At 41.8% G+C, this 26,229-nt stretch overlaps 1 protein-coding gene and 1 long non-coding RNA gene across 2 annotated transcripts in view; one reads left to right on the top strand and one right to left on the bottom strand.

The window, feature by feature from the left end:
• LOC144262186 (uncharacterized) overlaps positions 1-12,453 on the top strand; it is a 36,471-nt gene extending 24,018 nt beyond the window's left edge. Inside the window, exon 3 of the long non-coding RNA XR_013345498.1 lies at positions 12,281-12,453. This is a non-coding gene — a long non-coding RNA (uncharacterized LOC144262186). The remainder of the gene's footprint in view (positions 1-12,280) is intronic.
• Positions 1-26,229, bottom strand: part of SLC35F3 (solute carrier family 35 member F3) — a 276,349-nt gene that overhangs the window by 84,713 nt on the left and 165,407 nt on the right. The window contains exon 3 of the mRNA XM_077811838.1: positions 10,389-10,713. Within this exon, the coding sequence (XP_077667964.1) occupies positions 10,389-10,713 (325 nt within the window). The remainder of the gene's footprint in view (positions 1-10,388; positions 10,714-26,229) is intronic.

The raw sequence follows: 26,229 nt of genomic DNA, 5'->3' as shown, positions 1-26,229 counted from the left end.
TGCTTCTGCAGCAGAGATCTGAGTTTTTGTAAGGCAGCAGTATTCAAATGTTATCTCAGTTAACTGATTTGCATGAGTACGACCATTAGGTCAGACAGATCCCCATTAGATTGGTATAAACTCCCTGTAATTCTACTGACTTCATTTGGAGTTACTCCAGATTTACACCAGTCTAAGCTAACTGAGATCAGAATCTGGCCCAAAGTATTTTTATTTTAAATGGAATTTGTTTCAATTTGCTAATGTGGAATTGAATTGTAAAGCAATTATATTTGTAGGAATGTGGAGTAAAAGTGCATTAATTTAAGGCTAATGTACTGAACGAGAAGTGGTAGAATTTATAAATGGAAGTTTTTTTAAAAGCAAAAATATATTATGCTTCGCTGGATGACATTTGCTAAATATGCTTAAATTCATCATGTCCTGATGTTTTTCTGTCTTATTTATGGCTTTGTTAATGCTGTGTTCTCTGGTGGTAACGCTCATACATAAGCAGGAATATAAATTAGTGGAATGTCAATAGCCAACCACACTGCAGCATTTTAATGCTATTTGGCTAAGAATGATTCATGAATATAGAACATTAAAAATCAATAGCAAAAAGCTCCCAAGCTGTACCATCTCAGACTATGTCCTCATCAGCTCTCCTAGTTTGATCATGGTCAGGTGATTGCCTGTTTCTGGATGGGAGATTTCTAAGGGGAACCCAGGCATAGGAAGTGGTGTTGGTGATTCACTAGAGTGGTGGTCCTGCTCCTCAGTCAATATTGAATTAATGGGCTCCAGTAAATTGTTGGGGTTACGGGAGATGCTGGGCTAGAGTTTGACCTTGGTTAAATTGGTGTAAATCTATAGTAATCCACTTTCTTTTGGGTGTAATATAAAATTGAGGCACTGATCACTTCTGGTAATTAATGATTTTGTACCCAATTTTAATCCTACACAAATGTAAATCAAAGTAACTCCAATGAAGTCAATGGAGTTATACCAGAGTAAATAAGATCAGAATCAGGTCCCTCTTCCTAACCCACCCCCGGCCCTGCACATTGTTAGCTCCAGTATTCTGGCCCAGTTCCATATAAACCTACATTTACGCATTATTCTCAGGGTTTGTCTACACAAACATTTAGTTCGCGACAAGCTGGAGGCTGAATTTACCTGACACTATCCTGCCATGGTCTAACTGTCCCTGTAGACCCTGCTGACGCACATTAACAAACTGTTAACAGTGAATTATGCTAAACCAAATTAGGGACACTAATTCTGAAGGAGAGTGTCCACACAGGGGTTTAATACAATTTAGCTGATCTACTTTAAATTCGCACCTTTAGTTAATTTGGATTAATTTTCCTGAGTGTCCCTGTGTAGACAAGCCTAAAGTGATTTTTTAAGAGGTACTTTAATTTACCCCTGGATAAATGCAGAGTTAAACAATGTCTTACAAAGGCTCTATGTTTACCTTTCCTACAGCTAGGGAGCTTTAGGCTGTAGTGCTTTTAGTTTTTCAGGTTTTAATAAATTAATAATACAGGTATGATTGAGGGTAGCTCATCAGATTAAAAGTGTAATCTTTTAAAGCAGTTTAGAAAGCAACAGGTAGGAAGCAAAGATGATGTACTTAAGATCCATGAGGATCATAAATCATTACATGTGTTATCACAGGACTTGACAACAGTTGACTTAATGTAGACTTAATGTAAATCTAATTATCATATTTGTATTGTATTTAAATTGTATTGTATTGTATTTAAACAGAGCTAGTGAACACTCTCACAGAAAGTAGGAGAGTGGAGTGCTACAATGGTCTATCAGATTTTTCTATTTCATTTTACTGCAGTCTCATTCAAAACACACGATGCTGCCATTAAAATGAATGGGCCAAATTCTGCCCTCTTACACTTTGTGCATCATTGTCTTCAATGAGATAGCATGGACTATAATTTAAGGAAAGAATTAGGCCCAAAGCAGTTAAGACAATGGAGGTGTTTCTGCTTACCCTGACTCATCTTCAAAAGGTCAGCTGAAGAATAGTATCCTATTCATTGTGAGGGTCCCTCAACCTGGATATAATTTGAAGTGAATCAATATTGTCCGAATTGAATTACCATTGATACTCCCATTGTGCTCTGATAAGGAGTTCTCAATGGGGGTTTTTATAGGTCCTGTAGTGTTACTGTGCAGGTGGAGAGCATCCTATCAGTAATCCTTACCAAACAGTTTATAAGTGGCTGTTTGCAACTTGTACGTCAGCAACTTGTACGTCAGCTAGTTTTTCAGTAAAATAATATGGCTGTCTTAATATGTTTTTTAAAACATCCATTAAATGATTAATCTATGTTATGGAGAAACATTGCAAAATCTTATAAAGAAAACAACCAAGCAACTTGTTAAATGTAAAGAAGTGCAATAAAGTTTTAGTAAAAAAAAAATTCAAATTTGGCTCCCTAAAGCACCTCAATCCACATTTAGGCATATACATAATAAAATGTGCCTTAATATGCAAAAAGGTGCCTAACTTTAAACTGGTTTGTGTGTAGGGCAGATATAACCTTCTATGAGGAAATTGCAAGATGTTCTAGAATTATATAGGGAGATACAGTACAGGAGGGTTTCAAAAGCAGAATAAGTAGTTCAAATGTTTGCCTTTGAGTGGTGCATTTAACTCAAGGATTTAAGAATATTTTGGGGGGAGAAACCCATCCATCCATTCTTATGAAGCTCTTATGATTTTTCATTTCCTGTTTCTTTTCTATAATGTTTAAGTATAAAAAGGTTTAAAATGTAAGGTTTGTTAATGTGACATTTTACATGATTTACTCATCAAGCCCTTGGATCGCTACCCCTTCCTGCTTCTCCACGTGGGCACAATGATACTGCCAAGAATGACCTTGAGCGGATCACTGCAGACCACGTGGCTCTGGGAAGAAGGATAAAGGAGTTTGAGGTGCAAGTGGTCTTCTCATCCATCCTCCCGGTGGAAGGAAAAGGCCTGGGTAGAGACCGTCGAATCGTGGAAGTCAACAAATGGCTATGCAGGTGGTGTCGGAGAGAAGGCTTTGGATTCTTTGACCATGAGATGGTGTTCCAAGAAGGAGGAGTGCTAGGCACAGACGGGCTCCACCTAACGAAGAGAGGGAAGAGCATCTTCGCGAACAGGCTGGCTAACCTATTGAGGAGAGCTTTAAACTAGGTTCACCAGGGGAAGGAGACCAAAGCCCTGAGGTAAGTGGGGAAGTGGGATACCGAGGGAAAGCAGGAGCGCGTGAGAGGGCAGGGCTCCTGCCTCATACTGAGAAAGAGGGACGATCAGCGAGTTATCTCAAGTGTCTATACACAAATGCAAGAAGCCTGGGAAACAAGCAGGGAGAACAGGAAGTCCTGGCACAGTCAAGGAATTATGATGTGATTGGAATAACAGAGACTTGGTGGGATAACTCACGTGACTGGAGTACTGTCATGGATGGATATAAACTGTTCAGGAAGGACAGGCAGGGCAGAAAAGGTGGGGGAGTTGCACTGTATGTAAGGGAGCAGTATGACTACTCAGAGCTCAAGTATGAAACTGCAGAAAAACCTGAGTGTCTGTGGATTAAGTTTAGAAGTGTGAGCAACAAGGGTTAAGTCGTGGTGGGAGTCTGCTATAGACCACCGGACCAGGGGGATGAAGTGGACGAGGCTTTCTTCCAGCAACTCACGGAAGTTACTAGATTGCAGGACCTGGTTCTCATGGGAGACTTCAATCACCCTGATATCTGCTGGGAGAGCAATACAGCAGTGCACAGACAATCCAAGAAGTTTTTGGAAAGGGTAGGGGACAATTTCCTGGTGCAAGTGCTGGAGGAACCAACTAGGGGCAGAGCTCTTCTTGACCTGCTGCTCACAAACCGGGAAGAATTAGTAGGGGAAGCTAAAGTGGATGGGAACCTGGGAGGCAGTGACCATGAGATGGTTGAGTTCAGGATCCTGACACAGGGAAGAAAGGAGAGCAGCAGAATACGGACCCTGGACTTCAGAAAAGCAGACTTTGACTCCCTCAGGGAACTGATGGGCAGGATCCCCTGGGAGAATAACATGAGGGGGAAAGGAGTCCAGGAGAGCTGGCTGTATTTTAAAGAATCTTTATTGAGGTTACAGGGACAAACCATCAGTGTAGAAAGAATAGTAAATATGGCAGGCGACCAGCTTGGCTTAACAGTGAAATCCTTGCGGACCTTGAACACAAAAAAGAAGCTTACAAGAAGTGGAAGATTGGACAAATGACCAGGGAAGAGTATAAAAATATTGCTTGGGGATGCAGGAGTGAAATCAGGAAGGCCAAATCACACCTGGAGTTGCAGCTAGCAAGAGATGTTAAGAGTAACAAGAAGGGTTTCTTCAGGTATGTTAGCAACAAGAAGAAAGTCAAGGAAAGTGTGGGCCCCTTACTGAATGATGGAGGCAACCTAGTGACAGAGGATGTGGAAAAAGCTAATGTACTCAATGCTTTTTTTGCCTCTGTCTTCACGAACAAGGTCAGCTCCCAGACTACTGCACTGGGCAGCACAGCATGGGGAGGAGGAGACCAGCCCTCTGTGGAGAAAGAAGTGGTTCGGGACTATTTAGAAAAGCTGGACGAGCACAAGTCCATGGGGCCGGATGCACTGCATCCGAGAGTGCTAAAGGAGTTGGCGGATGTGATTGCAGATCCATAGGCCATTATCTTTGAAAACTCATGGCGATCGGGGGAAGTCCTGGACGACTGGAAAAAGGCTAATGTAGTGCCCATCTTTAAAAAAGGGAAGAAGGAGGATACTGGAAACTACAGGCCAGTCAGCCTCACCTCAGTCCCTGGAAAAATCATGGAGCAGGTCCTCAAGGAATCAATTCTGAAGCACTTAGAGGAGAGGAAAGTGATCAGGAACAGTCAGTATGGATTCACCAAGGGCAAGTCATGCCTGACTAATCTAATTGCCTTCTATGACGAGATAACTGGCTCTGTGGATGAGGGGAAAGCGGTGGACGTGTTGTTCCTTGACTTTAGCAAAGCTTTTGACATGGTCTCCCACAGTATTCTTGCCAGCACGTTAAAGAAGTATGGGCTGGATGAATGCACTATAAGGTGGACAGAAAGTTGGCTAGATTGTTGGGCTCAACCGGTAGTGATCAATGGCTCCATATCTATTTGGCAGCCGGTATCAAGTGGAGTGCCCCAAGGGTCGTTCCTCGGGCCGGTTTTGTTCAATATCTTCATAAATGATCTGGAGGATGGTGTGGATTGTGCCCTCAGCAAGTCTGCAGATGACACTAAACTGGGAGGAGAGGTAGATACGCGGGAGGGTAGGGATAGGATACAGAGGGACCTAGACAAATTAGAGGATTGGGCCAAAAGAAATCTGATGATGTTCAAGAAGAACAAGTGCAGAGTCCTGCACTTAGGACGGAAGAACCCCATGCACTGCTACAGACTAGGGACTGAATGGCTCAGCAGCAATTCTGCAGAAAAGGACCTAGGGGTTACAGTGGACGAGAAGCTGGATATGAGTCAACAGTGTGCCCTTGTTGCCAAGAAGGCCAATGGCATTTTGGGATGTATGAAGGGGCACTGCCAGCAGATCGAGGGACATGATCTATTCAACATTGGTGAGGCCTCATCTGGAGCCCTGTGTCCAGTTTTGGGCCCCACACTACAAGAAGGATGTGGAAGAATTGGAAAACGTCCAGCGGAGGGCAACAAAAATGATTAGGGGTCTGGAACACATGACTTATGAGGAGAGGCTGAGGGAACTGGGATTGTTTAGTCTGTGGAAGAGAAGAATGAGGGGGATTTGATAGCTGCTTCCAACTCTCTGAAAGGGGGTTCCAAAGAGGATGGATCTAGACTGTTCTCAGTGGTAGCTGATGACAGAACAAGGAGTAATGGTCTCAAGTTGCAGTGGGGGAGGTTTAGGTTGGATATTAGGAAAAACGTTTTCACTAGGAGGGTGGTGAAACACTGGAATGCATTACCTAGGGAGGTGGTGGAATCTCCTTCCTTAGATATTTTTAAGGTCAGGCTTGACAAAGCCCTGGCTGGGATGATTTAGTTGGGGATTGGTCCTGCTTTGAGCAGGAGGTTGGACTAGATGACCTCCTGAGGTCCCTTCCAACCCTGATATTCTATGATTCTATGATCTAGCTTTTGTCAAGTAATTCACAGCTCTCACAAAAACTTGTAATGGAAGGGAGCCGGGAAGAGAATTTAAAGGATGCAACAGTGGGAACAATGCTCTGGGGCCTCCTCTTTTAGCATGGGCCCTGTCATCATCTGTGGTGTCCTTCGGTGAGGACACTGCATCTCCTCCTGAACCACTTTCTAATACCTCTGGACTAGGTAACCCCACTCAGGGGTGCTGGAACAATTTGTACAGTGGGGGTGCTGAGAGCCATTGAACCAAACTGTAAACCCTGGAAACCACTTCAAGCAAGGGGGTGTTGCAGCACAACCAGCTCCATCACCTATGACCCCACTTGTGGTTAGGGCACTCACCTGGGATGTAGAAGGTCTGAGTTCAAATCCATTCTCCATCTGATTTGGAGCATGGACTTGATCCAAGTTTTCTCGTATGCCAGGTGAGTGCCTTAGCCACCAGATTATAGGCTATCCTGGGTTCAGTCTTTCTCAACTTCTCCTGTTGGAGCTGTTCCACTTTGTATAAATAATTAAATATTCATTGGAGCAGGGACTTGAACCTGACTCCCCACATCCTAACTGAATACCTTACCCTAACCACCAGGCTATAGAATCAGCCTCTCTCTAGTCTAATACATTTTAACAGTGAAGGTTATTAATCATTGGAACAATGCATGAAGGGTTGTGGTGGATTCTGCCACACTGACAATTTTAACATCAAGATTGGATGTTTTTCCTACTAGAGATGCTCTAGTTCAAACAAGAATTATTTCAGGCATAGGTGACAACTTTTCCCGGCGCCGGTGGATGCTTGCGCCCCCCACTCCCGGCCCCTCCCTGATTCCACCCCTTCCCCGAGTGTGCCGCGTTCCCCCTCCCTCCCAGGGCTTGCCGCTGTGAAACAGCTGTTTCACGTTGGGAAGCGCTGGGAGCTAGGGGGAGAAGCAGGATGTGGCGCGCTTAGGGGAGGAGGCGGAGATGAGCTGGGGGGGGGCAGGAAGCTGCAATTTTTCCCCGGGGGTGCTCCAGCCCTGGAGCACCCACGGAGTCAGCACCTATGATTTCAGGGAAGTTCTATGGCCTGTGTTATACAGAAGCTCAGACTAGATGATCAGAATGGTCCCTTTTGGTCTTGGGAATCTATGAATCTATGCAAAGTACTACCACATATATGCAGAAAAGGCAACAAATAACACTTGCTGCAGGAAACATACCCTTGTGTTTCCTCAGGAATAATATAGGGGTTTGCATATATGTTATTAATAATTATTTGTATAGCAGTAGCACATAAAAGCCCCAATTTAGATCATGGACCCATTGTGGTAGGCACTGTATATACACCTAACAAGGGACAATTCCTCCCAGGAACAGTTCATAATCTAAATAGACAAAGTGTGGAGGAGAAACAGAGGGGTAAAGTGAGTTAACCAAAATCAGCCAGTAAGTCAGTAGCAGGAATAGAACCCAGATCTCTTAACACGCCATACAGTGCCCTACCCACTAGACCCCAATAATATGCGTAGTTAATCACAATTCACTCTGCTGGTCAAAGATGCAAATGTACAATCTTCACAACTGTTCACTAAAAAGACTGCATGTTTATTTAAAATGAAATCTCAGCTACTTCTCAAATAGAATTTAGGATTTGCATCCTTTCTTCAGCTCAGTCATCAATTAATTGAATGGAAGGCATAAGACTATCAGCAGCATTAACTAACCTTAAAAAAGAAGACAATTAGTGCTCTACTTTTAAGCTCTGGGATTTGAAAGGCTACAGTATCTCACACCAGGATTCACAAGTATTTAAACATAAGGTAGTCTGCAGAAAATTGAAAGTAAAATAAACCCCACAAACAAACCAAAGGAATAAAATCTGGTAGTAATATGTTAGCATTCATGATCACTTTTGGACAAAACTGTCACCATCTCTAACCTCTAGGTTCTCTCATTTCTCAAAAGCAGGATAAAAATGAATGGAAATATATTTCATTGACATTATGGCTTGCTGCAGGCTAAAGCTGAAATGCGTTAACAGTGTCATTTTAAACCTTATTCTAAAACTCCTTGGTATTGCCATAAGAACTGAAGAATTGTGGTGGAGTCCTTTCATCCACAATTTCCCTGATGAAGTTATAACAGTAAGACGATATAACTAACATTAACCAAAATGAAATTCCATGATTTTTAATCTTTACCATAGTAACATCAAGTACAGTACCTCTTGAGTGCCCTGATTTCATAGGTATGTTCTATAGTAAGTTTCTGACCCATTACTATACATCTGGAAGTAAAAAAAAAAATCTCAGTGAAGGAGAAAATTATACCCATTGCCATATCTGGGCAACCTCTCTGAAGTCACGAGGGTCCCACTAGTATAACTGAGACAAAAAATGGTCCCAAGTCCTGTTTTTCATTGCCCTGATGTTGGGCTAAAGACTTTTTCAGGTGGGTCTCTAACAGTGACATCTCATGTCTGCATAGCCCAATTAGATTCCTAATTCTACAACCTTTTAAAAGGGGAAGGTAATGTTTGCAAAGATGTCAGACTGACATGGGACTAACTTGGTGACTTTGCACCTTTTTGACATAAATGTAAAGAAGATTGTTTACATGAAGTAATACTGGACTCTGGCATAGCAGCAAGCTGCACTAAGCATCACTGGGCTATAGAAGAGACTTTTATTCACTGAAGGATATCTTCAATTCAGACATTTCATCTGTGAAGTTTTTGCTAAGGCTGGAAGAGGAGTGAAAGATGCAGTTCCAAGACTGGGGGAGAACCTCTCAATGAGCCTGTCATAAATATAAAGGGAAGAGTAACCACCTTTCTGTATACAGAACTATAAAATCTCTCCTGGCCAGAGGCAAAACCCTTTCACCTGTAAAGGGTTAAGAAGCTAAGGTAACCTAGCTGGCACCTGACCAAAATGACCAATGAGGAGACAAGATACTTTCAAAGATACTGGAGGGCGGCGGGGGGTGGGGGGAGAAACAAAGGGTCTGTCTGTCTGTGTGATGCTTTTGCTGGGAACAGATCAGAAATGCAGCTCAGAACTCCTGTAAAAAGTTAGTAAGTAATCTAGCTAGAAATGCATTAGATTTTCTTTTGTTCAATGGCTGGTAAAACAGGCTGTGCTGAATGGAATGTATATTCCTGCTTTTGTGTCTTTTTGTAACATAAGGTTTTGCCTAGAGGGATTCTCTAGGTTTTGAATCTGATTACTCTGTAAGGTATTTACCATCCTGATTTTACAGAGGTGATTCTTTTACCTTTTCTTTAATTAAAACTCTTCTTTTAAGAACCGATTGTTTTTTCATTGTTCTTAAGATCCAAGGGTTTGGGTCTGTGTTCACCTGTACAAATTGGTGAGGATTTTTATCAAGCCTTCCCCAGGAAAGGGGGTGTAGGGCTTGGGGGGATATTTTTGGGGGGAAGACGTCTCCAAGTGGGCTCTTTCCCTGTTCTTTGTTTAACACGCTTGGTGGTGACAGCATAGGCTTCAAGGAGAAGGCAAAGTTTGTACCTTGAGGAAGTTTTTAACCTAAGCTGGTAAGAACAAGCTTAGGGGGTCTTTCATGCAGGTCCCCACATCTGTACCCTAGAGTTCAGAGTGGGGAAGGAACCTTGACAGAGCCAGATCCTGAAGCTGATTAAGGGCCCTCAATTGCAACTGAAGTGAATGGGAGTTAGGCCCTCAGCACTTCCCATGAGGTGGTCCACACCTTGTAGATGGAAAAAGGTACATTAAGGGCTAAATTCTATCCTCAGCTATACCTGTGCTACCCCACTGAAATTTATGGGGTAGCTGGAGTGTCACTGGGGTCAGAGTTCAGCCATAAATATCTAGAGAGGAAAGGGATTTGCCAAGCCAATGTTATAGCATCCTTTGAAGGCAATCCATGGTGCCACAGAAGCATAGGTTTTGGAAGCAGCTGCTTTCCCATTTTACTATGAGGGAGAGATTGCAAGAAAATTAGCTGTAGAGGAAGAACTGAATTTTTTTTAAAGGATAAGATGGAAAACCCCAGAAAGGTAACAAAATGAAGTGCACACTTCAATCAAATGCCTTTAAACATACTCAGCTTGCAAGCCTTCAATAGTGAATTCAGAACCCTCTTTAACAATGCTGAAAAGAAAAACATTCAATATTAACAAAGTGATCTGAATAAAATCAGCTCAAGGGGTAGAGCAACATTCAAGTATCATGAGAGCAAAACTGAAAACAAAAAGCTCTCTTACCTGTATCTCTGCTTTGGAGATTGTTTCTCAGCTGATTTGAAAACATGTCCAATATAATACAAAGGAAAGAATAAAAAGTTCCAGTTTGTTGCAAACCATGTCAGAGTAAAGGGTGCATCAAATTTCGTAAAGGTCAATTTTGCTAGCTGGGTTGAACCTGACCAGGAGGAGCAGACACCCAGGACCACTGCCACTCCCCAGAAAAATTTCTTGAGTTGGGTGACTGAACATTTCCAACAGCAACGATTTCCCCTTCCACTGCCTTCCACCCCAGCCTGCATCTGTGCTTCTGGTGGGGCTGGAGATTCCTGGGAGTGCTCATCCCCTGAAGAGATGAAAACACAAGAATTAATAAAGAATTCTACACAGCATTTTACTTTCCAAGAACCAAATCCATTTGGAGTCAAAGGGAGTTTTACCATCAACTTCAATTAAATAAGGATCTTGCCACAAATATGTAGTTCACTTCATGTCACACTAAAGCACCTAGCACATTTTGGGGACAATTGCACTCTAATAATAATTATCATCTTGACAGTTAGAAGTGGGCAAAATGAAAAGTGAAATTACACGCTGTTCTGCAGTCATTACGTTAGAAGATTTTCAAATATAATATGAACTCTGCTATGACATGCAAATGAATGAATGCTGTGCTGTTTAGCTTTATGAAAGACTAATGGGAATAACAGCAACAGTCACAATCAGTACTGTCTTGGGAGTCTTAGAACTGCATATTTTATGCAACATGGTGTTTCTTTTTAAAGAGGGGAGAGGAAAATTTATTTATTCTTTCAATTACACTGGCGTTACTCTGGAGTAACGGGAATGGGCTAATGTTGGGGGTGTGGCTGGAGCACTGCTGAACTCCAGTAATCCCTGGCTGGTGAAATAGCCCTTTGGGGGGCTGTTACCAGCTGGTGAAATTTAGAGCAGCCTTTGGGATTCTCTAAATTGCACTAGGGACTAGGCCAGCTTAGTCTGCACCTCCTTGAGTCCTGTACCAATCAGGGTTGAGCCAGACCTGAGGAACAAGCTCAGCAATTTCAAATTTACACCAGTGTAACTGCAATCAAAATTTGGCCCAGAGAGACCAGTTTTCAAGCATTGGTATCTTAACAGAATGTGCAAATTCCATTATTTGGCTGCTTGAATCTGCATGCAGGCATTTAAATTGAGTAATTGGGCACCTATGTGCCCATCTGAGTGATCAGTTATAACACTGCAGTAGGCAAATTACGTAGCTACATTTGAAAACTGGGCCACCATTTTATTCTTTGCCTCAAAGTAGCTGAATGACAGCTAGTATCTTCTCTATTATCAGCTGTGACACTGACAGATTGGTCAATTTGTGTGTGACCCAAAACAACTTAACAGGAGGCACTGAAATGGTAAACATGGCCATGCCTTGTAGATCGTTCTCAAAGCCGTGTTAAGTAGACTAGAATCTTTAATATGTTTGCCTGTATTGTTTGTTAGAGAATCAAAGTGTAGATGCAGTGGGTTTGTGTTTACCTAAATCTTGTTAGAAGTTAACAATGTAACCAGATTAGTCTGTAGATACTAATTCCCTTTCCTGTCTTAATTGCATGTGGATGGGTCAATTAACCTTAAGATCAAAGATGTAGGATACTGTAGGAAATGACATTATTTACATTTGTTTTCAGCTTAATTGTCTATGCCATAATGAACTGCCTTTACAATTTGAATGGTTAATTGCCTTATGTTAATTAATACAATTAGTTACCTGTGTATGCATAAGAAACTGGAGATTAACTTCAAAGCAAAGAGCCTGCTGTGGCAATTGCTGTCAAGAAGCTTATCCAATGGCCTCGACTATAAAGGAAGCTTTGGGCCTGATCCTTTTTATTTCAGACCTGCTTAAACTTTAACAGAGAAAGTCTAAGCCACAAGACTGAGATCTCCAGGATTTCTTTGGATTTACCCTGGAATTCTCATGGAAGAATTTGAACAAACTGCACGTGGACTGTAACCTTTTAAATGGATTCCAGACAGACTTTTGCAAATCAGCAGCCTCACCATCTCTGCTATGAAACTAATCTAAGAACTTTACACACATTTGTATGTATTTTGATCTCTTAACTATACGTAAATCTTTCTTTTTTCTTTTATTAATAAACCTTATATTTACTTAATAAGGATTGGCTGTAAGCATGTACTTGGGTGAGATTTGAAATATTCACTGACCTAGTGGGCAATGTGGTTGGTGCGTTGGGATTGGTAGAACTTTAAATATGGTGAATAAGGCTTTCAATAACCCCTCACTATGTTAGACTTCTCTGCCTGGATGGAAGCCAAAGGTTGGATTGCTTAAAGGGGATGGTAGTTTGGCTTCTTGGTAACCAGTGTGGTATTACAGAAGCTATTTGGTTACTGGCTTGGTGAATCTAATTAATTATAGAATAAACCACCAGTTCTGAGAATTGTCTGCCCTATTCCTTGCAGTTTGCCCTGAGTAAGCATTCTCAGTGTGGCCCCTCCAGGCACCATGTTCACACCAGCAGATACTGTACTTTTACCATCTGAACTAAAGACCAATCCTATATGCTGATGAATGCCTTCAACTCCTGTTAAAATCAGTGGGCATTCATGGTCCTGCTCCCTGAAGGACCAGGCCCCTAAGGAGCTTTCTGATGGCTGTCTAAAGTCATTCAAAGCTCTGTTTAAGACTAAATTAGTCACCTGCATGTGATGCAGCTATGCCGTGTTTTCATTTTAAAAGCTAATTTCTTTAAGGTATGCTAGTCCATTCATTTTGAACACAAACGAAGTGCTAATTAATGCTGAGGGGCTGGAACCTAGAAAGCTTCAAATACATTCACAGGTCATTTAATACACTGAAAAGTGGAAACCCGAAGGTTTTCACATTGCTGCACTGCATTTGCAGGCTAGAATTAGCATCAAGAACAATAGTTCTGTATCATTACGCAATTTAAAGCCAGGTTATGGGACATCCACACGCAAATTTTTTTACTGAAGAGATCATGCAATCCGTATGGTGAACTGTTATGTCTCTTTAGAGTTTTACACTGTGACTTGGGTGTTTACTGATATAAGCTAATGCGTGTGTAAGCCAATACACATGTAGACCAAAGGTTTTCTCCAACAGCACACTCTGTGTTGCTACTTAATTATTTAAAAAAAAAAAGATGATGTACACGATATGAGGTAACTATATCATCTAATAAAACTATTTTGATGCAGAAAAAAACCAAAAAATAACTCCCTCCCTTCCCTCAACTAAGCACAATGTTTTCAAAACTTTGTGTATCAGTTGCATATCTAGATATCAAAAAATGGGGTCATACATGAGTATATAGGAGCAAGGATATTTACGTGGATATGCAGTTATATAAGGTTTTTCTGAACGGTTTTTAAATGTTCACACAGAAGTAGGGAAAAGAGAGTGCTAATCTCTTCAGTCATGAGGACTAGTACGTTGGCCAGAGGGCCGCACGACTGACCACCCCCACACCTGCTGCCCTGGCCCCACCCCCACTCCATGCCTTCCATGAGGCCCCGCCCCTGCCCCTCCTCTTCCCACCCCTTCCCTGCCCCCATTTCAACCCCTTCTCCGCAGGAATTGCGGCCAATGGGAGCTTCGGGGGAAATACCTAGAGGAGTGGCCAGGGCAACACACAGACCCCTGTACCACACACACACACCCCCGGCGTGGAGCAAGGGCAGGGCAGGCAGGCAGGGAGCCTGCCCGGCCCCCGGTGCATGCCGGGCCGGAGCTGCTCTAGGTAAACGTTGGGGGGGTGGGATGGGAGCGCCGCGGGGAGCTGGCGGGCCGCAGAAAATAACCCTGCGGGCCGCCACATGTTTGAGACCCCTGTACCAGTGCTAGCTTTGATCTAGCTAGCTTGTTAACAATAACAGAGTTATTGGATGGGCTATTACCAGCAGGAGAGTGAGTTTGTACGGAGGGGGCGGAGGGTGAGAAAACCTGGATTTGTGCTGGAAATGGCCCAACTTGATGATCACTTTAGATAAGCTAAAAGAAAAGGAGTACTTGTGGCACCTTAGAGACTAACCAATTTATTTGAGCATGAGCTTTCGTGAGCTACAGCTTACTTCATCGGATGATAAGCTATTACCAGCAGGACAGTGGGGTGGGAGGAGGTATTGTTTCATGGTCTCTGTGTGTATATAATGTCTTCTGCAGTTTCCACGGTATGCATCCGATGAAGTGAGCTGTAGCTCACGAAAGCTCATGCTCAAATAAATTGGTTAGTCTCTAAGGTGCCACAAGTACTCCTTTTCTTTTTGCGAATACAGACTAACACGGCTGTTACTCTGAAACAATAATAGTGAAGCTCTGACAACAGGGTTTAGCATTTGAGTACATACCCAGGGTCCTGGGAAGGGTTGTTCAGCCCATGCTGCAACTGCTTCACTGCTATTGTTATTTGAGCTAACTACATAGCTAGCTTGGGAATATTCAGGGATGTCCCTAGGCATACGCTGAATATGCAGCTGAGTAGGGCACCATGAAATTTGAGGCACCAAATTGCCCCAAATTTCATGGTGCCCTCAGCAGCTGCATGCTGCATATGCGGCAGCACGAGCTCCGGCAACCAGCCCTATCCCCCGGCCGGCTGTGCCCACTGCACGATGCTCAAGGGCATAAACATAGGTCAGCCCACACAATAATTCCATTGTGGGGGCACTAGCCTCTACTGCCCCGTTTGCGCCACCCCTGCCAGGGACCGAATTGTCTTCTCAGCCCTATTATTTTAATGCACACATTCCTGAGTCAACCGCCCAATTAGTTGCCTTATATGGAAATATCAGCATCTTTAAGATACATTCCATGGCAATTCCAACCTGTAAAAGAGAGCAAAATTTTGCACTTTACATCTAATTCATAGGCAAAATGACTCATCCGTATGCACTTAGACCTATGTGTTAAATACACCAACAGAGGTGTTCAAACTGCACAAATGCAGTGAAAGACAATACTGTGTGTATCACTTTACTTTGAAAATGATCTCACAGATCAGGGTTTGAATTTCTAAGGATGCTCGTACCTTGGACCATCTAATTTGCATGCTGGATGGAGTAAAACTTATTCCAGTCAAAATGAGCTACATAATGTTGGAGAAAGAGTCCTGTGCCTCCCTTCAAAAAGTCTTTTCTAGCTTACCCTATTGCCTAAGAGTTCTGCATTGTGGTGTCTTTTAATTAGTCTGTAAGAAAAACTGCACCACCCATCTTTGATTTCCTGTATTCATGGAGGGCTAGGTTATACAGGTACAGCCATCAATTGGGGAAGTTGCACTGCCCTTGAGAGAGACCCAGCGACATTCTCCCAGAATCAGATCGTCTCCTGGAGCTTCACATGGTGTACAGGAGTATACAACTGCAACACCTTTTTAAAGTGTTCAGAGATCAGCTCCTGGTGAGACCAGCCAGTTGTATTGGCTGGCATGTATGATAGGCGGAGCTACAGCTTTGCTTACCTTCTCCCCTCCCTGCCTCCCTAGGGAAATGTCTCTGGAGAGCAGTCCCTGGAGTGGAGTGCATTTCTGGACAGTTCCTGTGCAAATGCACAAGGGGGAGGAGAGGCTCCTTACTCCCTTTCCACCAGTGCACATCAGCATACGGGTCAGTTAGAATCTAGCTCTGCATCTGTATCATACCAACAAAGTGACTTTTATATTTGCTAATGTAGTACATTAAAGAAATTCTATTTTCTGATCTCTAGATTTCCAGTATTTATGCTCCCTTTGCTCCTTCCCAGCAGGCTGAAGTATACACTAGGGGCATCTGGCCGGAAGCAATCAATCGTGATATCAGGACAAAGAAAAAACACTTATTAAGGGGCATCCTGTGAAAAAGGGACTACATTCCTTATCATGGTTTGTGTCACAGAAAACCATAAATGCCAAAGGGGCAACAGAACTAAGGTATTATATTTCATCAGTGAAATACTGATTAATGTATCATAATTTTTAAAAATAGCAAAATATTCCATTATACAAAATAATAGCAAAATATTGTGTATTACATGAGATGAATTTCTAAATAAGAAACATTAGGTAAAAACAAACTTTCAATTGCAAAAAATTAGCCTAAGATGTATTAAGTTTTCCTTTCTATCTTTACATATTCCCTCTTTCTCTATTAAACATTCAGAAAATATTTCCTGAAAAATATATATTCTAATTTGTTAGGGGAAACAGAGTTGATAAATTATCAGTTCCAAACTGAAACAGCTTGGAAAGATATACTAAAAAGGGTCTGTTTAATTTATTCCCAAGGCACCCGCTTAAAACTTCTTTTCAAACCACTGAAACAGTCATCATTAAGACACTATACTCCACTGTGAATTTCGATGTTTTTTTCACCTGGTACTGTCCTTTTTACTTTTAATCACCAAGTGAATTAAGAGTCCAGAATTAATAAGGAAGGTACCAATTACTTCATCATCACAGTATAATCATTTCTACATTGTAAGGTGTTTTGTTGTAAGCAGTTTGAAGAATAACCCTAATCAAGAGGGGTGTCATGCACATCATAGCCAGAGAAAACATGTCTGTGATCGTCTGAAATTGATATGTTTTTGTTTTTATTCCTTATTTTTATTCCTGTCTTGGACTGAAGTTGCATAAGAACTCTCAAAAGGATCCTGCAGTCTTTACTGCAGCTAAGAAAGAACCTTGGGGTGAAGTCCTGGCCCCACTGAAGTCAATGGGAGTTTTGACATTGTCTTCAGTGGGTTCAGGATTTCACCCCTGGAGTGTGGAAGCAGAGCTTTCATAGGATAAAACTCACTGACCAAAGACACAGTATTGGGTTCTGGAGCAAATATGTTGCTAGATCTGTGCGGGCTTTCAGTCTGCAGAAAGGTTTAGACATGTTTGTTCTTAGCAATGAAAAAGAGACTGGATTCTCAGCAAGAAACTGTTATATTGATTAACCAACAGTTTGAGCACCACATAAGCAAGAGAATGTCCTTCTCAAGGAATGGCTTCATCTCTGATGAAGTCTATCCATACATCCAGACATTTATACTGAGCTCACTGCAGGTGTAGGTGAGTTCATGCTGGAAGAGTAGACATGCTTAAAGAATTATTCAAGGACATGAAAACCTTCAAAAATAGGGATAAACTTCTATCTACAGTATCTGTCTGTCTTAGATATTTCTAAAATTCCTGTCTGCCTTATTAAACTTGAGACAGAAAATGTTGCTATGAGTGATTCAGTTTATTTAAAGAGTACCTACTCTTAATCCTACAGCCCACTAGTTTCTCACATGTTAAATTTTGACTTCACTTAATTGTTGCTAGTTAAGAAGATAAAAGACTGAATGGCCACTGAAACTGCCCACAACACTTTGCTTATCTGCTACAATTTAGAACACTTGGAGCAGCTGTTGTTTGTCAGCTGGTGGCCAGATGCTCCCAGAGCCTATGTTGGCTGGCATGCAAGTCCTATGTGATATGGCAGCTAAGAACCCAGCAAAGGACCCTTGTGATCTGCAGGTAGTGGATTTACCAGAAGAACTAGAAAGAAGCTCCGCTCTGGCAATCTCAGGAGTCATGCTGCTAGACTTGCCTTAGCAGGAAGTACTCTGCATAGCAAAGAGCACACTTACCTGCAGGGATCCTAGTTTTTGTTTTTATCTCCAATTACTCCTTGCTGTCCTTTCAGAAAAAAGAGAAAGAGAGAGAGACTTCTGTAGATGTTAGAAAGAAATGGCCTTCACTGGTGCAATTACATCCCTCTGTTCCCCATTTGGTTCAGTCAGATGTGTAGGTCAAATTCATGTGTTTTCAGTGCAAAAGACATTCTCTTCTTTGTTGAAAGTTGCACTGTGGAAGATGAGTTGACTATGGAAAAAGCAGACACTGGTGTTTTAAAATATTAGGTTTGGCCTACACAGCTTTTATGTTCTCTGTGGTTGAATTATCCAGCCCAGCCACATTAATTGCATATTCTTATTACAATCTCATATGTGATGACTCATGGGATCGTGTTGGATAATCAGCTGAACATGATCTTTCAGTGCAACGCTGTGGCCAAAAGGGCTAATGCAATCCTTGGATGTATAAACAGGGGAATATTTAATAGGGAGGTTATATTACCTCTGTATTTGGCACTAGAATGCTGCTGGAATACTGTGTCCACTTCTAGTGTCTACAATTCAAGAAGGATGTTGCTAAATTGACAGGGTTCAGAGAACATCAAGAAGAATGATTAAAGGATTAGAAAAGCTGCCTTTTAGTCATAGGCTCAAGGATCTCAATCTATTTAGCTTACCAAAGAGAAGATTAAGAGGTGACTTGATAACAATTTGTAAATATCTACAAGGGGAACAAATATTTAATAATGAGCTCCTCAATCTCTAGCAGAGAAAGGTACAACATGATCTAATGGCTGGAAGCTAGACAAATTCAGATTGGAAATAAGATATAATTTTTTTTAACAGTGTGGGTAATTATCCACTGGAACAATTTACCAAGGGTCATGGTGGATTCTCCATCACTGGCAATTTTTAAATCAAGGCTGGATGTTTTTAAAAAGATGTGCTCTAGGAATGATTTCAGGGAAGTTCTATGGTGATATAGAGCAGGTCAGACCAGATGATCACAGTGGTCCCTCCTGGCCTGGGAATCCATGAATCTATTTGCTGAGTACGTTATCTGGCCAACAACATTAACAGTGATACTGGGCCAGATTTACCTGCATTGCTCCAAGAAGGTAGCAACAGTACCTTGCTGTATCAGCAAAAGCTACTGGGCCCAGTGGAGGAATTCATTTCTCAAGTTGGACAGGCAAGGATTCCAGTATCATTTATGCCAAGGCATAATGGATTTAAGTTCTACTGAGAGCTCCTCAAGAACCTAGCAATAGAAAGGGCATTGAACTGACACATCCCCTGGCTACTCTAGCAAGATCCTGTTTCTGGATAGGGCCACATACTTTGGGGGCAGCACTGGCTGCTGGAATGCCCCTGCTGTGGAGGAGGTCGTGAGCAGCATATGGTACAATAATCAATTTCACGTCCTTCCTGTTGTCTTTAGCACTATGCCAGCATCTCTGCCAGGAGAAGCCAATGCTAATCCTGGAGTGACTCTGCTCCATTATTTGTAGGATAACTGCTTCTTGTGGAATATTACTTAGGGTCTGATCTGCCATCTGAGAATTTAAGAAGGTGGTCAGATTCTGGGCTAAAGGATGCAGAGTGGTTCTTCTACCAGTACTTCAACTGAAAGAAGGGAGCTGCTTTGGTATATTGCTCTATATCCTCTGCTGAGCCCAACATACAATGTGAAAACAAATCTGCTACATAATTTATGTGCTTTACCAGTATGAAATTGTAGGGTTTCCTTGCTGGTACCATACCAGGCCACTACAGCATTTATGAACCCTATCTCTTCTTTATCATTGACGTCTCTCTACATGGAGGAATTTGAAGAACTTCCTTGCCATGAAGAGTCCTGCCTAAAAATATTATTTTTTAAGCTCCCTAGAGGAGAAAGATGGGGAGACAGCAATTGCTTCTGTAGAAAACTAATACAATATAAACCGGAAGCATCAATAGTAGATTCTGTAGACTGAAGTTTTGATTTTACTAGCCGTGTTCAGAGTTCTAGTGGGAGACATTTTAAAATGAAATCAATTGACTAGCAATCATTTTTAGGCTGTTTGTTTTTTGGGAGTGAACGCTTGAATTAATTCAAGATGCCTAGAACAAAGGTTTTTCAACCAGGGGTACACATACTCCTGGCGATATGCAGAGGTCTTCCACAGGTATATCAACTCATCTAGATATTTTCCTAGTTTTATAACAGGCTACATAAAAAGCACTAGCGAAGTCAGTACAAACTAACCTTTCATACGACTTGTTTAAACTGCTCTATATACTATACACAGACATGTAAATACAATATTTATATTCCAATAGATTTACTTTATAACTATATGGTAAAAATGAAAATATAAACAATTTTTCAGTAATAATGTGCTGTGACACTTTTGTATTTTTGTAAGCGAGTAGTTTTTAAGAGAGCTGAGCCTTGGGGATACACCAGTCAAATCAGACTCCTGAAAGGCGTACAGTAGTCTGGAAAGGTTGAGAGGCACCAGCCTTCTAGAAGATACCCAAGCTGAATCAGGATGTGACTGGGTGAAATTTAATAGCCTGTGATAGACAGGAGGCCAGACTAGATGATCTAATGGTCCTTTCTGGCCTTAAACCCTATAAATCTATTAATCTAAATTAAAACACTTTTTGTTCAAACTGCTTATGTATTCACACATTCATTTGCCTTTAAAAGTGACAAACCATGAAATAATATTCAATAACTATTATCCTCCAGCTTCATAATGCAATAAAGTTTCCACTTTAGCATTACCCATCAGTGTAGTAAGAGATTTCTGTGTATCTATCTGCCCATAGCATAGAAATGGTCCCATTTATATTTCATTTACATGCTATTCATGGCAGATACATTATATGTAATTGGTCCTCACTAGGCCTATAACTTAGAGTTTATTCCCTTAAGACCATTTAGGTAGGACACAGTCATAAAAACCAGTAAAACATGATCAAAATCGAATTTCCAAAGCATGAGCCTATGGCAAGTAGAGAGGTTTGTTTTGAGTCTGTTTAAGAACTATAAGAAAAGGAGTACTTGTAGCACCTTAGAGACTTAGCTCACGAAAGCTTATGCTCAAATAAATTGGTTAGTCTCTAAGGTGCCACAAGTACTCCTTTTCTTTTTGCGAATACAGACTAACACGGCTGTTACTCTGAAACCTGTCTTTAAGGACTATGGAAGTGTTGTGTCACTTGGGAAAGGTGGCAGGTACTGTGTAGCGCAGAAACGGATCACTCCACTGCAACAGGGTCGTGATCACCTGCCCAAAGATATTGTGGTATTAAGAAGGAACACTCTGGGGGGATTGGGAGCCTCAGGCTCTCTACCCCATCCAGTTTCACCGATAGGTTACTGGTTTGAATCCAGTCCCAGTTACTGAAAGTTGTTACCATCAGTCAGTGACATGTGTGAATGAGTTTGGCAGTTTCAGTTTTGATCACAAACACCACATCAGAGAAACCATTGACGTTTCAAAATGGAGCCTTCTTCTGAGCAAAAAATTGGTGAGAACTAAAGCAGACATGTTGCAAGTTATTCACTGTACACCCAATCATGTATTCCTAGTGAAGTCAATGGAAATTATGGATGCCCATGGAATTCAGGATTGGCTTCTATGCACATGGTATATTCCCAATTCTGAAAGCATAGACCTTGACAAACATACAAAACCAGAGGCATCTACTACTGGCCCATCTGTTGCTATATGTTTTCTAAAGTACAGCAGCACAAGAAAAGTATTTAAAATGAGCGCCATGCATTTCTCTCTTTTTCACACCTTTATGTCATATGTTTGAAAGCTTTTAAAAATATTAATTCTGTGGTTGAGTTCTTATGAGGCCTGATCCAAAGCCCAATGAAGTCAATGGAAGTCTGGGAAAATCTTTGTATGAGCTTTAGACCAGTCCCGTAGAGCATTGCCAGTCCTACAGTATTTAGCCTCAAGTATATTTGTGCAACAGTTGAGGTAACTCCCTGAAAAAGGAAGTTTGTTATGAAAATCAAGACAGTCACTAAATTAAGGTATGAAAATCAAGACAGTCACTAAATTAAGGTTTGGCCCATGCACACTGATATCAGTGGAAAGAGTCTTATTGCATCCCAAAGCATCCTTTCGAGAGAAAGGATAGGGAGTTGGTAGTTGCAGAATTTAAGTTTTATTCTTGTCCATGTGACAGATGTGCTGTTGTGAATTTAGGCAAGTTGGTTTTAATTTTGCAATGCCTCAGTTGCCCCATCTGCAAAATGGGAATAAGAGTTACCTACCTGAAAGGGCTTTTTCAAGGATTAATGGTTTTAAGGTGCTTTGAAATCTTTAAATAACAGATGCTATGGAAGTATCATTATTACAGTGATTACCATGTTTTTGCATTTGTGGTGAATTAATTTAACTTGAAAATGTATAACACATTAAAGTCCAAATTCTGGCCTTGATTATGCTTGTGGAAATCCTGAATAATTTCAGTAATGCCAATAGAGTTACTCCACATTTGCACAGGGCAGAATTTGGCCTTAACTTATCTAAACAGAGACAGGCATATGCAACAATTTATAGAAGAGAGATATAACTTGTGATGTAAGCACCTTCTGAACATCACTAGTTGCATTTCCATAGCTTCAGCTAAGCTTCCAGCAAAAGTAAAACAATGTTTTACTGTTAATGAATAAGAATGTAAAAGTTTGAATGATTATAATAAATGTAATTAGAAAGAACTAAATGAGGTATAATTATGTAACATAGAAAGTGTGCAAGGATGTGACTGTGGGTGTGTGTGACTGAGATGCTGCCATCCCTAACTGAGGTAAATAAAGGACAAAATCCTCAGCGGATGTGATTCTGAGTAGCTCCATATATTTATATTTTTCTGCACGATGCTTTTTAGTTAGTCCTTCTCCCTCTCTCTTTCTCTCTCTGCCCACATACACATATATCTGATAAAGTCCTGAAAAGTCCAAGGTTATATTATGTACTGCAAATATAATGATTCACAGCTCTGAGTTTAGAGATGCAATAAAACTGTCAAATGATTTAATAGGTGAAAAAATTATAACTTTTCATATCTATTTCTTGGGAAATTTCCAAAGGAAAGTTAAACTTTAGAGGAAAAGGGCTTGATTCTGAACTCCTTTACACTGAAAGAACTCCACTGACTTCACTGGAGTCCTAATTTACTTGACATGAGATGAACACCAGGTCCAAAATCCGATATAACCATACAATTATCAAGGACAAAATAAACAGAGATAACAATGGGCCAGAATAATTCCTGAATCTATGCTGACTTAAGCCAGTGTATATCCTTGTGCACAGCTAGACATGGCGGTTGCAGTAGCAGAAAGAAGATACCATTTCTCCTCCAGTATGGGCCCAGAGCTTGGAATTGGGTGGTATCAGTCAAGGAGGAGGAGAGAGGCATGGCTAGGACAGCTGTAGGATGTACTGATAGTGATTTGGTGTATTCCTGTGCACAGGGAGGCTGTCCTGGAGCTTTTGTAAAAGATGTCCTTCTCTGGAAGACCCCAAGATGGAGGGTAGGAGGAAACACTAGCTGCCCTTCCCTGGGGGTGAATACAGACCATACAGACGGAGTAAATTGCACCTCCATGTATCAGCGGAGGTGAAGCTAGCCCACTGGCTAGAGAGACAAAGCATAGCATTAAGATGGCCACTGCATTACAGAAATTGCCTATAAAAAAACAGAAAGATGGATACACATAAGCAGTGGACACTGAGCCTATGCTTGGCAGTAGCTATACAAAAAATAAACAGGTGCAGCATCAGACACAGGAGTAAGGCATATGGTTAATGCCTCTTTGAATGATACGTATATGAAGTGGTTGTCTTTCAAAGCGCTGGTACAGCAGGCTCGGTGCATAGTGATGATTCAATCTCTGGGACAATTTGAAATGGCAGTCACGCTTCTGAAAGAGCATAAAGTCCTTATCTCCCTTTTAAAGCAAAGTAGCAACTGTACAGACAGAGAGGGAGGGAATGCTGAAAGGCATTACAGTAATGCATATCAATGAAAGGCTCCACTTGGCTGACTAGCGAAAGGCACATTCCCTCAGGCTCTACCAGTTCCAATTCCTCCAAGTAGCTTTGGTGCTGGGCCAGAACAGGGTAATGACTCCTGCTAGCTGAATCAGGGACAAACTTTTTTGTGTGTTGCTATTTCAGAATCAGCCTTGATTCCACTACACAGCTTGTCAAACTTCAGGGCTCTCAGCCTGTGCTAAGGGGAGATTGGCTAGAAAAACGAAGGTGTGGCACACCTTTGCAAAGGTGCAGCAGCAGGGCTGGGTATTGAAGTTTGCCTGCAATATACTTCAGTTCATTTATGTCTAGAACTGTGTTCTGTCTTTTTCATGAGCACTGTAAGCCCACAGTTTGCAAGAAAAGGGGCTCTGTGTCATTGGTAACCATCCCAAGAACTGCCCTGTTGATTAATTTGGTAAGAGAAGGTCTCACACAGAGTTGGTCTATCTCATGAAAAAGACATAAATGGCAAGATTCAGAGTAACAGCCGTGTTAGTCTGTATTCGCAAAAAGAAAAGGAGTACTTGTGGCACCTTAGAGACTAACCAATTTATTTGAGCATAAGCTTTCGTGAGCTACAGATTATGCTCAAATAAATTGGTTAGTCTCTAAGGTACCACAAGTACTCCTTTTCTTTTTATAAATGGCAAGAGTAACTCCAGATGTTTCCATAAATCTCTGGGCCGTATCCCAAATCATTTAAGTATTTTAAATTTTGCCTTTCCATTGCTTCAACGGAAGCAGAATCAGGCACATAGGAACTAAAGCTGGAAAAAGCCAACGAGGTCAGCTAAGTTCTTGGCAGCTAGTAATATGGTCTCTGAAAGTTGGTACACAGAGCTGACAGGGACAGGCTTGAAAGGATTCAATTTACAGCTCAAAGAAAGAGCAATCAGTTGAAAAACTCTTCCATCAAGAACTGGCCAGGAGATTGGCTACACACTGTCCCCAGGAGGATTACTGCCTGGGAAATAGAGCAACATGTATTCTGAATAAACAGAATCGCCAGCCTTAATGTTGTATAGTCTTGGTTTTTCTTTTTTGCCTTCCATTTACCTATTCCTTTTTTATTCTCAGTCCATTTCTTCATTTCCCCCTCTTTCTCTCTATCTGTATTTCTACCATTTTCTCTCCTCTCCCCTCTGTTTTTCCTCTTTCAATACTTCTTCTCTTCTTATTTTGCTTTTCCTCCCCACTTCACTGGAGCTCCCCATTTTTATTTCTTCTCCCAGGAGCCCTCTGTCTTTTTCCTCGTTTGAGTGCCTCCGAATCTCAATCCCTATTTCCTTTTTTCTCTCTCCGTCCTTTCTCTGATGGGGCTTTCTCATTATCCCTCTTCTCTCCCAGTGCCTTTCTCTTCCTTTCCTCCCAGCCACTTTCTCCCAGTGCCATATTGTCTACAGTTCTTCCACTTCTTCTTTGTCCTTTCCAACAGTGACTGACCTGCTCCCTCTAGGATCCTCTTTTTCCCTCCATTGACCCTTTTCCTTCCCTGCCCCCTATCATCTCTTTGTTTTCTTTTTGCACATCTTCCCCATACTACCCTCACTCAGCTTCCTTCCTGTGCTCCAGCACCTGACCCACTTATCCCCATTCCTTTGATGCCTACTGCATTCCAGACCATGGCGCCTCATTCTTAGCCCTCGCACATGCCATGCCACACTCCAGGGTCATTTCACCTGGAGCATAACCTCTTCAGGTTTCCCTGGTTGCTTTCCTCTGCAACTGCTGCTTCACTATAGACCACTCTAGACCACAACACCCATAGCCTGGTATCTGCATGACTGCAGGTTTCCCTCTCCTGGTTGCAAATGGCCTCTTGACACCTCTCTGCACTTCTGCTAACCTCAGAGACAATCAGCAGTGCTGAGAGCCATTGAACGGAGCTGTAAACCCTGTATATGACGGAAACCACTTCAAGCCAGGGGGTGCAGCAGCACCCCTGCACCTCTAGTTTCAGTCCATATGGAGCCAATGTGCTTATTGTTTCAGGCCAGCAGAGCACACCAGCTCGACCAGCTCAATTGAAACCATTACAAAGCTCAGCCTGAAAAACTTCCAATGGTTCTGTTCCATCCACATGCTAGTGTTGACAGATTCTGACCAATTACCAACTAAGTGGAAGGTCCAGTGGTTAGGGCGTGAGCCTGGGACTTGAAAAACTGGGGTTTAAGTC

This window comes from Eretmochelys imbricata, chromosome 3, assembly GCF_965152235.1.
Source record: "Eretmochelys imbricata isolate rEreImb1 chromosome 3, rEreImb1.hap1, whole genome shotgun sequence".
Taxonomy (NCBI): Eukaryota; Metazoa; Chordata; order Testudines; family Cheloniidae; genus Eretmochelys; species Eretmochelys imbricata.
Note: the sequence above shows the minus strand (reverse complement) of the source record. Positions and strands in the feature narration are given on the sequence as shown.